The 12,511-nt window shown below is 40.1% G+C and overlaps 1 protein-coding gene across 3 annotated transcripts; it reads left to right on the top strand.

The window, feature by feature from the left end:
• The first annotated feature begins 331 nt into the window (after nt 1–331).
• LOC148816553 (T-cell surface glycoprotein CD4-like) lies at nt 332–11,953 on the top strand. Of its 3 annotated transcripts, none has more exons than XM_088939557.1 (10): nt 332–591; nt 5,163–5,229; nt 5,848–6,021; nt 6,801–6,944; nt 7,143–7,373; nt 8,352–8,614; nt 9,103–9,226; nt 9,334–9,476; nt 10,706–10,773; nt 11,188–11,953. In XM_088939557.1, exons 1-10 carry the CDS (start codon nt 586–588, stop codon nt 11,249–11,251), a joined length of 1,284 nt encoding a protein of 427 aa, XP_088795683.1. In that variant the 5' UTR covers nt 332–585; the 3' UTR covers nt 11,252–11,953. The 3 variants fall into 3 exon arrangements, with proteins under 3 accessions (XP_088795683.1, XP_088795685.1, XP_088795684.1); XM_088939558.1 differs by lacking the exon at nt 332–591 and adding an exon at nt 627–1,719; XM_088939559.1 differs by lacking the exon at nt 9,334–9,476 and having other exon boundaries at nt 11,188–11,271.
• The last annotated feature ends 558 nt before the right edge of the window (nt 11,954–12,511 follow it).

Consider the following 12,511-nt stretch of genomic DNA (forward strand, 5'->3'; position numbering starts at 1 on the left):
CATTTCTACCTCAATATACTGTATAGTGTTAAGTTACCAATATTAAGTTACAACAAATTGCTACTATAGTTTAAACACATTTCTTAGAGCAACGAAGGAGTTATTTGAGCCTGGGTGGCTTAACTTGATTATATGTTTTATTCTATCAGTTATTCCAGTTGTAGGTCCATATTATCCTTGGGATCCTGAAAGATCCTGTACAGATTTGTGCTAAATGAGTGGACTCACTTTGTCCACCACTGAAACACAGCTGCCCCCAGTGGAACATGTGGCAACTGTGCGACTACATGTGGAAGGAGATTTCTCCAGTTGAAGAGAAGAAATGAAGAATAGCTGATCTGCTCTTGCTGGAGGGAAGGACAGAGGAGTAGAGCTGCTGCAGGGGGGATAAAGAGAAGATAATCTGCTCTCGCTCAATAGAGAAAGCAGAAGAGTAACTATTGGTTGAAACTATTGTGGAACTGAGTTGCTCTTCCTTAAGGGGAAAGCAGAAGAGTAGCATTGAGTAGCAGTCAATGGGGAGAGGCAAAGATTAGTCAAGATGCTCTCACTGAGTTGAAGAGTAACAATCCAGTTAAAGGGGAGATGCAGGTAAGCTAGGCCAAACTGGAAAGCATCCAGGACACCAGAGGTATTGTAATCAATTCTGCTTAAGGAAACCACAGTTGTTATGCCATTAACCATTGCTGATGGCTAATATTTAATTGCAGAGCTCATGCTATTACTACTACTACTGTTAACCAGTAGTAATAGGAATAACAAATCATAATAATTGAGCAAGCACTTCCACTAATGATCATGCCATGTGAAATTATTGTAAATAAACCTAAAAAGTAACCTTGTTGGACCGCCAAAGACCACAACTGTGGGGTCTGTAACCCAGGGACAGACATATGATTCCAGATACTCCATTGAATATGGGATTGAAAGAGCCAAGAGTTCACTGTCACTGCTGTTTCAGGTGAGTTCAGCATTTTGCGTCAGACATATAAGGTAAAACGAACGACACCTTCTTCTTTTTTTTTGAGTGTTTCTTTATTTCTAGTCATACAGAAATGATTACAAACAATACACAGCGCAAAGGAATGTGAATCACGGTGAATAAAAGTAAAGCGACCATGAACATACAGTATGACAGTAACTATCAAAGTACGTGTCCTTTTTACCCGGTGTTATCGAACTCAACGGCAGAGGGAGTCAAACTGCAGTTCGTGAGAATCCCTTCAGAAAGTCCCCAAACCCAACCACGGTAGCAGAACTAATGCTCACAATTATTAACTCTGGTAGTCGCTTTAGTTGGTACAAGTTACCGAACTGTGGCTGTTGTGTTTTTTGTGCGTTTTGGCCAGTGTTCTAAGAAATATGTTGGGGTTTTTTTTTTGGGGGGGAGGGGGGTTACAAATATGAATAAGATGCTGAAGAAGCAGCAGACGACAGAATCTTGAGCATGGAATGCAAGAAAGAAATATTATTGTTGATTTAAACACAAACAAGTCGTGTTGGTAAGATCTGGAAGGCAGTTTTCTGCAGCCCTACAAAACTGTCATTTGGAAAGCATCTGTGACTCGGTTTCTCTTTCTCTCGCGCGCCCGTGGGAGGGTGCGGTGCGTGGAATCGGCGTGTGTAACAGCCGAGTGGCAGGGAGAGAAGATTTGTGCTCTTGATCCTGCCCGCCCGGCTGCCAGCCTCGCATTCCTGCACTGTGCACGGACAGACACGGTAATTTCAATAATATTGTTACTGCCTCTTTTGTTAATATAATTAACCAGGTGTGACAGCGACTTCGAACACTATGATGTGGCTCAGCTCTTCAGCTGTGTAGCTCTGTAGTCTGCATACTGCGTGTATGTTACACCTGCGTTTAACTTGACAAAGTAGGAAATGCTGAAAACGAAGACAAATCTCATTAACATTGGCTTTATTGTTTGTTAATCAAATCAAACTTAACGACTACTCCTTTAATCGAAACGATGTATAGGCTGAGTATTTCTGTGACCTTACCTTTCACAATTAGAAATGGTCTGTTGCAGTCAAATGCGTACTTGCAGATATCCTGACAAAAAAAAGGTTAGAAATGCTTATTTCTGTGCTAAAGTTTAAATTTCTAGCTTCACGGTAAGGCTAATAGCTCAAAGTTGAAGAAACGCAGGTACGAGCTGGGAAATGCTGTGTTTCAGTCTGAAGAAACGTTAAAAAATTCCCCTGCCGATCTAATATTTATCTTAGATTAAGTATTGCATATAGTAATCTAGGATAAATCATTAATCTGTGATGATGCCTTACATCGAAACAGCACTGCACAAAAGTAGAAATAAAGAGAACAATAAATTAATATAAATACAATTCTAGAAAAAAAATAAAATTGCGAGTTTAAGTGAGCTACGCACTATATACAATATTTGCGCTCAAATATATGTAGAATTTGCATCTTTCTGTGTTAAATTTACTATTGACTAATTACCTGTGTACATCACAGGTTTTCCCCCAACACAACGTCTACAACAAACAAGATATTTATATGTAATTAATTTACAGCGCCATCTCAGCACAGACCCAATGAAGATCGAGATACTCAATCTAAAATCTAAATGTTATTCATTTACGCTTTAGCAAGTTTATAGCGACTTCAAACCGATGCTAGAAACTGCCTTACGCGTTTTGATCTCAGATTTACTTTTTAATCCAATTTTCTCTTGAATTATAGTTATTACTCTGAATACAAAGCTCGTCCTCAGCGGCTGATTTCTACACCCCGGTTCGTGATCAATTATCTTTGCTCTTTTCAACTCCATTTTTTCCGTTTGTTCTCCGTTTTTCGTCTTTCTTCCCCATTTCTCCTTGTGTTTTAATTTGTCTCCCCTCTTAATGGATTCAGTAAAATACCGAGAAACTAAAAAAATGAGGCCTTTAGGACTTCAGAACAGAAACTCGACTTTATTCCTTTTATTAAAACCAGCAGAAAACAATTGACGATCACGAAACAAGAGACTTCTGCTTTAAAATCAACCAAAGCACATCGCAGCGTCACGTATTAATACAAAGAAAAATAACAAAGCGTGCAGTACCTACAATTTGTACAAAGAAGTGCAGTTTCTGTTTAAAAGTAAAACTTTTCAATCCTGTTTTTGCAGTTTAATTTTCTCTTTTTTCGCCCTGAGCTATTGACCTTCACCAGAGAAGCACAATTTTTGTATCCGACGTGATGCCCGAGAGGCGAAGGGGTATTCGCGACAGAATGTACTGTAGTTGCATTTAATTTTTAAAGAAATGATCACTGTTGTAATGGGGAACTCAAATAATAAATAATAAAACAATCATGAAATTTTTAAATTAAATCCCCGAATACCAAATGCGGATGAAAGTATTTGTACCAATAAAATGAAGCAGATATTTCAGAGATTATTATTATTATTATTGTTGTTGTTGTTGTTGTTGTTGTTGATTTTACATGCATAATATTTTTTTATCAAAGTAGTGACTATGTTTCCGGTATTACATAACTAAACTATGTTCACTCATTAAAATAAAACAAGAATACAATGGAATGTGAATAAGTATTCAAAAGCAGAAATGTAATAGTGTTAAATTAAGAATATAATTAAGAGTAATCATAAGAATAATAAAAAGTAAAAAAAAAGTCAATTCAATTAAGTGTGAAAACCGTGTACACAGTAATTTTATATTTTGAGGACTGCATCACTTTTAGTTTTAAATAAACTTCAAACTTAGTGGTATTGTACTTCTGAATCTCAGAAACATTGCACACCTGTTAATAGACCACAAGCAGCAACAGTAAAATGGTCTGATTAACAGATTTCAAGGTGAAAAAGTAGCATGTTGACTCCAGAAGAAAACACAGGAAAAAATATGACGTAAAACCTTTAAGTCGTTCAGTGCTGTTTTTAAGATCAATTACTGTATGTTGTTTGAATTTCCATTTTTATAGTGTAAAATGAATCTTTATTACACCTGTTTGACACTACTGGTTTAGCTGTTTCTGGGTTAAAGAGGAAGTCACTTTAACAAATTAACTTCAACGAACTGGGGATGGTCTTTAAGAGGAGCACAAATTTAATTCCACCCCTGTTTTTTTTTAAATTATTTTGACTAAAGAGTCAAAACGTGTATTTTCGGGTTTGAATTCAGTTTGCCATTAAAAGAAGATAACCATATCTGAATGCACCAAAGGAAAACAAAACTGCATAAAGTCATTTTTTGCAAAGCGTGACCAAAATGTTAAAAAATAATATTATACTGGGAATAACTCCTGATGAAATTTTTACTAAAGTATTCAAATATTGGAATTGTCTGGCTACTGACGGATAGATCTAACGAGGAAGAGACTTCAGAGCTATAGTTAAAAGTAAACTGTGAATTATGGGAAAGTGACTTATTACTGTATTTGCTTCAGCTCTCTGGCCAGTTCACAAACAGGCTTCTAATTTGCCTAATGAGCCACCTTGAGGGATTGTGACCATGGAGGCGAAACAACCTTCCGAGGCTGTGTGATTTTAACCTTTTCATCTGCAGAAAGGACAAGAGGAAGCCTCGAGGAAGTTCATTTGAAATGTAACACCGAGACTAGGCGGCGCTTCGTTGTGAGAGTGTGGAACGAGCAGCCCCGCCATTTCGCTACAGCCGTTACCCTGGCTTCCTTCAAGAAATGGCTGGGCGAGCTCCTCCGATCAGGACCGGAGGCAGGGCTTTACACAAAGGGTTGTAGGAGTCTGAAACAAGCAACCCAGCCACTGGGCTGAAGCAGACACCCTGGCGTCTTGGGTTAATTAGATGGAGCCCAATAGCCACTCATTTTGGAACCTTATTTTCTTAAAAGTATTACTGACAATTCGGTTTCAGTGTTCAGAAGGAGAAATTAGGGGTCTTTTTAGATGTTTCTGCTTCCCATCAATTCGAAAGAACTGACGCTAACGAATATGCACCTTCTGATGAAAACCAGACAGGCTGGGGACTGCAGATGGAAACTCATGTTCCACTCCATGTGAATCAGTGCACTGATCTTGAAAGCGCTCAGACTTCAGGAAAAGCTTCAGTCTTGTTCCAGCAAGGGGAAAGATGGTGCCGCTCTCTCTTCCTGCCTCGCCGGTGAGCGTCCCTTCAACTGTTGACCCTCAACTTTCTTTTTCCCTGATTTCCTCCTACAGGCCACAGTGGTGCTGATATTCAGCAAAATGGTGAGAAGAGAGGATTGTCTTCTCCTGTTGTGGATTGGTGAGCACAGTAATACTAATATCATTGCTAATAATAATACTAATTAAAATACTTATACCAATGCCACTATCAATTAATATCAATGCTAATATTAATTGAAATACTGATACTAATACCAATGCTAATAGCAATACTAGTGTTAATGTGTAGGGATGCAAGAGTTCACATTGCTGTTCAGTGAAGGCTTGAAAAAGAGGTTTAATCTGTTATGAAAAAGGCTATTTCCAAACCGGAACACACAAAGGTGTTGTAGCGGAGCTAGTTCGGATACGGTGACGTCCTCGCCCTCACTGAGCGTAGCAGTGACCTCAGCCGCCTGGGCCAGGGGAGGTCTCCTTTAGCCCATGCAGCTGGTTCCCTGTTGCGTTACGCTGGAGACCCGGGCTTGCGCCCCAGGTGCTGCGGGACGAAACGGGGTGGCGGAGGGCACGAGCCCGCGCAGAACCGTGACGGTCACAGTGTGTTTCCCTGCAATCAGTCATTCTGGAAAGGGTTTCTGTAATCTGAGTCAACATCGGTCAATGTCTTGTGTCCCAGTAAATGTTGTGTCTAGGAGAGAGGAGGAGGTTCTTGCGTGTATGTCTGTTTCACACTCTCTGTCCCTCCTGGATTCTCCAGCAGTGTTTGCGCACCCTACACAGGGTGGCGTTTTCTACGTCAGGGAGAACAGCAGGAATCTGGATCTTCCCTGCAGCTCCTCGCCTCGTAGCAGCACCAGTTGGAAATACTCTGCAACGGGGAGGGATTATAGCCTGATTTTCACTATCGACAAATCCGGCAGCAGGCGCAAAGGTAAATACATTAAGATAAGAGATCGCTTTCTTGGCCACATACAATTTCTTGCATTAGGAATTCGTCTTTTCTCATACCCCAGCTTGCTCTCCATGAGACACACAGACAGGGAGAGAAGCTGGGGGTCAGAGCGCAGGGTCAGCCATTTATATGGCGCCCCTGGAGCAGGTGGGGTTAAGGGCCTTGCTCAGGGGCCCAACAGAGTAGGATTCCTCTGCCAGCCGTGGGATTTGAACCAGCAACCTTCCGGCCACAGGCACAGATCCTGAGCCACAGAGCCACTGCTGCACCATTATGGTGGTCGATTCTGTTGGTGGGTCACTTTTAGAGCTCTCTGGCTTTGAAGAGAAGTGTTGCTTTTTTTTGCAGGAAGCTACTGTATGATTTGTTAATATCACCTGCTGTCATTGTGGGGACAGGTTGTTCATATACTTCACATGGCTCTGTACTGTTAGATAGATACTTTATTGATCCCCTGAGTGTAACAGCGGCTTAACACAGTCAACACAGTACAGTGTAACGAAATGATACAATAATACAACAATACAATACAGTACATACAGTACAGTCAGTGAGAAGTGCACTAAGCAGAGTTATTCACAGTCCAGAATATACAAAGAACAAACCAGAACAGTACACAAAACTGTTATTAAAGTCATGTAATATAAGTAAATAAAATAATAAATTAGTATTAGTTATTAGTTGATAATAAAATTGTATTAGTTGAGTAGAGTAATAGCATTCATGATAAAAATCATGATCAACTTTCGTTGTCTCAGGACATCAGTTTCCTGCACAAGACCGAGCAAAACCAGGTGGGCGTGGCCTTCAGATCAGCCCAGTCAAGAAGAACGACGGGGGGTGGTATGTGTGTGAGCAGGATCAAAAGCAACTTGCAACACACCAGCTGTTCGTCATAGAGGGTGAGCTTCTCACCCTCTCTGGGACATTCTCTGGGATGTCACACAGTGAAGTCAGTCATCTTTCACTCTCCCTCTCCTGCTTTCTTCTGGCACTCTAACAATCAGTCAGCTTGTATATTAATATTCATCTTCTGTCTCTCTATTACCAAACAGTGATGATTCTACAATGTATTACACACCCTTCTCTCCCTGTTTTAGTCTTCACTAAACCAGAAGGTCCATTCCTACAAAACACCAATGTGACCATGCACTGCCAGGTCGGGGGCGGGTCCTCGGAGAAACTGAAGTGGTTATCGCCCAATGGGGCAGAGGAAGGGGAGGGGACTGTGGAAATCAGTAAGATAAGCCCCGCCCACATTGGGAAGTGGAAGTGTGAGATTACTAATGATGGAAAGAAATATGAGGAGACCCTCAACATAGACGTGTTAGGTATGGTGTGTGTCCGTGTACCGAGTGTGTAAATCATACAGTGTGTGTACCATTGCATTTGTGTATACTGGGTGTGTACAGTATCTGTATAAAACATGTAGGTGTATAAAGGGCATGTATATCCTGTGTGGATTAACAATACGTACAGTATATACTGTATAATATATTGTATATGTCATAGCTCACTAGCCTGAATATGATCCTGCCTTTAGTTTTCCATGTCTTCGTAATCCTAAGGTACTAAAATGAAGGTATTTCATTTTTTTTCTAAAATAATTATTGACGAATAAATAACATAAATCCATTGATCTTGATAGCAATTTTCAGAAGCTTCAAATTTACTACAGGGCTACATTTACTTTAATATACAGTATATACTTTAAATATAGTATATATACTTTATATTTCATATAGTGCTATATTTACTTTAAATATCACAAACCTAGATGTTCTAACATTAATGTTCCCATAGTGAAATCTTGGAAGTGAATTATTGCCTTTTTCATGTTAATTTTGTGGGGGAAATTCAAGATTTTGCTTTATTAGTTCTTTGTAAAGAATAATGGAGATAATACTCAGGATAGAATCATACTATATAGTCCACAATTGAATTCACTTGCAGTGTGCTAATACCTTATATTCATTGTATTAGATCCAATGAAAGGGTACTGCTTGTGTATATACAGTATAGCCTCTACAGTATATGTGTATTCAGTGTTCATTAATGGCCCATCTGTGTTTTCTATGTGTATTTTGTACTTGTCTACTGTTTGTGTAACTTTTACGATGCTTTTGTGAGTCAATGGGAAAAGCACACTTCTCTCTCAGTGATGTGCTAATTTGTTCTCAAGTCAAGTCAGAATGTCAACGAGTGTCTGTGTGAACCACACCAGCCTCTCGTGCTCTTGATCTCTAAACTCCTGTTAGTTACCATGTCCACATTATTGCTCTCCCTTCCTTTCTGTCCCTCTCTGTCAGGTATGAATCCCCAGCCCCTGTCAAATCAAACAGCAAAGCAGGGAGACAATGTTTTCCTGCCCTGTCTGCTCTCCTCCCCTTTATCCTACGCGTTTCGCTCCCTGAACTTCATCAGAGGAGGGTGGATGAAAGATGATAAGCCACTGCTGGATCTGTACATTCAGATAGGAACACAGATGTCTTGGAATGCCACAATGTTCAAAGAAATTGAATACCCTAAAGTAAATGACCTGAAAACAAACCTGTCTATCTCTCTCATAAAGGTATGCTCAAGTCATTTACCAAAACTCATGTTACTGTATATGAGTATCCATGTGTTAGGGGTGTCTGTATTAAAACCTGTATTAAACTCTCTGTCTAAGGTATATTTCTATGATCTGTGATAGGTGTGTCTCTAGGGTCTGTATTAGGTTCTGTATTAATCTCTGTGTGTTAGGTGTGTCTCTAGGTTCTGTATTAGGGTCTATATTAATCTCTGTGTGTGAGAAGTGTCTCTAGGGTCCATATTAAGGTTTTTCAGATGTGTCTGTAGAGCCTATATGAAAGTCTGTATTAATCTTTCTATGCTTCACATGTCTACATAGTGCACATAAGAATTTGTATCAATCTTTGTCTCTAAATCTATTATAGGCTCTTTATTCTTGTATTGAATAATATGTAGCCTCCTAGTCAACCACGAGCCCTTAAAGCCCTGAAAGTGATGATCTGGGAAAAGGCACTGATGACTGATTCATTCATTCATTAATTGCAGGTGAAACCAAAGCAGTCTGGAATTTACAACTGTTATTTGCATTTCAAGGAGGGGACAATAACATCCACTATTGTACTGAAGGTGGAAGGAGCTCCTGGAGGCACAGGAGACACTAGTCACTCAAGTAAATATAGAGGCTGGAGCCATTGTTTTTGTTTTTCAACTGGTGTGAAAGGGGGGTATATTCTGTGCTTCAGACTCTCAATGCTCCTCTTTCTCCCTCAAACTCAGATACAGGCTCAGCTGAATCTGTCTCAGTGTTTGGACTGAACATGAATCTTTGGGTTCTGGTGTCAATCGCTATTGGCTCAGTTGTCTTGATTATCCTGATCATCGTAGCCATCATCCTGTTATTGAGAAAGAAGAGACTGAAGGTAAATCATCCTGTACTGAGTGCAGAGTTTAGAAACATGACTTCTAAGTTTCTTCTACCTTACCCAGAATTTTAATAAACCGAAATGTGAAAATTAAATGGGTGTAGGGTTCAGGAACTACAGGGCCAAAATCCTGTGGGTTTTCTAGGTGTCTCTCTCTCTGAAGGCAAATTGAAGGAAAACATTTCCATCTAGTCCAATTATTATAATGATTAGGTCAATTAGGTCATTAAGAGCGGAGCAGGGTTGAAATCTACAGACACTGTGTATGCCCAAGAAGGAAATTATGCACACTGATTTCAAAGATTTGAAAATGCTTTGTCACTCTTTAGATTGGGATTGCTCAGCGCTGGGCTCATCCATTCTACACCATCGTGGGGTTTTTGTTGCAACCAGCTCCTTGATTACTCGCTTGATAATCAATAGGGTCAACGTAAGAAATTGGTAGTATGTAATGTGATGCAGAAGACTGGAAGGGTAGCCCTGATTTGGAAAATTGTTGTGATGCTTCTTCCCTGCCTGGATCCCCACATCCTGCTCCTGCAAGGCCAGTGTGTCTGCAGGTTTTCACTGCCACTTAGCTCATTGCTGCCGTAATTGGAACAAGTTAGCTGCTCCTCCTAGCTATTAAGACACTGTTGCTTTGAAGAGACCTAGAAAGCATGCAGCTACACTGGCTTGACCAGGCTTGAGCAGGCTTAAGCAGCAGTAATATTTTGCATAGTAGTGTATTACTGGAAGATAAGGAAATATTTTAATTTACAATTAAATCTCTAAATAAAAATGTACAGTGCGCAAATCAAAGTTAAAAGATTATATTTACATTCATTCATCACAAATGATAAATACAGAAAGTGGCTTGTTTTACTGACTTGTCATATCCATCATGACCAGGACTGGGGACCCCAGATTGCTCCAAGTGGTGTTTGATGATCGCCCCCTGGGGTGGGGGGGGATTTGGATCAGCCTGGGTGTCTGTCACGTGGTTGGGCGGGAGTGATCCACAGGATCTCTTGCCTTGACATATTTTCTTAAGGGGGGGGGGGTCACAAAAACCCCACTCTCAGAGCCAAGCTGTTAGCTCTCCCCGACTGCGTGATGTCCTGACTTTGCAAAGCTCTTAAAAAAATGTTTATTTTTCTGGTTGCTGTCCGTGTGACCTGAACTCAAAATGGCCGAGCTCCCTTTGACAGCCCTGTATTGTGAATGTTTCTCTCTTCTCTCTCCAGAAGAGGATGAGAAAACGGAGATCGCAGAGACAGCTGCTGACCGCCCGTGACTACTGCCAGTGTAACCGGTAGGAATGATAAAGCATTGAGAAACGGCACCACCACACTGCTCACAAGCCCTGTGGGGGAATTGCACTTTGCAGTAGAAATACAATAATTAATACCGTAATGTCCTAAGACTGAGTTTCATTTACCCTAATTCTTAAACATATTTACTCATCAGGGCACTGCTACTTGTTATGCACTGACAGTACTACGGTTCAAGAAGATTGTGATAATATGGTGAAAATTCAAAAACAGTGCCCTCTCTCTACATGTAGGAGCTGGGAAAACTGTGGTTCTCAGTCACAAAACGTCTACCGAGCTGCTACTACTTCTATTTACACTTACTTTGTTGCTTCCACATCTTCTAGAAGTACTTTTGATGGTGATGAGGACGGTGATGATAATGCTCATAATGATTGTGTTTATTTCGGCAACAGCATGAGCCGAAACGTGGGGAGACAGCGGGAGAATGGAAACTCTTTGAAGCAACAGCTCCACTGAGCAAACTGAGGGAGAGCGAGATGAACAGAAAATGAGTGAGAGTGGTGAGCAGAGGAGAGATGACAGAGGGCATATGTGATCAAGTGTGAAAAGAGTGTGTGAGATAAGTGATAAAGACATGTCTGTACGGAGAGCTCAGGCTGTGACTATCGGAGTCTGAGCTATCAGACTCAACGTTCATACTCTCACGGAAGTTCCTTTAGTTATACTGTATATGCACAGGATTTTTCTACAGTTTCAAAGGTTTGCCATGATTGGAATTCTTGTATAACATACACCTCTATTTTAGACCATGATTTTACAGTGTTTGTATGCATTATTTTGCTTTTACCCTGCTGTGCTGCTGCAAATTCCTGTATGGGAGCAGTTTTTCTCCTCCCCAGCACACAGCTCTGATGTCAGGCCAGTTGTGGAGAGCAGTTTGTACTGAATTCAGTGAGCCGACGCCTACAGACATGGTAACACTTTTTTGGGGGGTGCTAATGGGTAAGAAAAAAAAGGATTGTATATAGGTGCTTGTGTGAAAGTGTGTGTATGTGTGTTAAAGAGAGATTCCAGCATTGACATTTGGAATGTGCTTATATTTCATCCATATATTTCAAGTTGCTTAAATGTAGTGCATGAGGTATTTTATTAATATTAAGCTGATTGTATCAACCTTTTAATAAAAAACATTTATTAAAACATAAAACAGCAATCAAACTTTGTTGTCTGTCTGACTACAATCCATTTTTATACTGTGATAAAATTACAGTAGATTAATTCTGCTACAGCACTATAAAATACTATGCATTAGTAAAAGTACAAAATAGTCATCCTAAAGTACTATACAGTACAATGGTGAAAATGCAGAATAGTTATGTGACAGTACTGTATGACACTGTACAATAGTAAGTACTGTGCAATATTAAATAGTAGATATGTTACAGTAAGGGTGTTGCAAAAGAAATGTAGAAATACAACAGTTTGAACAGAGGACTTTCTAATTATATCTTAGAAAAAGAGAACAATTCTCAGCATTATCAGCCAAGTGCTTAGGAAAGAGAAACCTGTTGAGAACTCTTGTACTATAATTCAATGTGGTTTTGCATGAAAGCTTGCAAAGAAATTGATCAGATGCAACCGCGTCTCCGGAGCTCAATAAGGACACATGGGCTTCCCAAATACACACCTGTGGCTGTTTATACACCCCTGTCTCCCCTCTGGGTAAAACACCAGAACAGGTGTGAGAGCCCAGCAACAATTAAAACACCGAACATG

The sequence above is a fragment of the Atractosteus spatula genome, chromosome 22 (genome assembly GCF_055471065.1).
Source record: "Atractosteus spatula isolate fAtrSpa1 chromosome 22, fAtrSpa1.hap1, whole genome shotgun sequence".
In the NCBI taxonomy this organism is placed as follows: Eukaryota; Metazoa; Chordata; class Actinopteri; order Semionotiformes; family Lepisosteidae; genus Atractosteus; species Atractosteus spatula.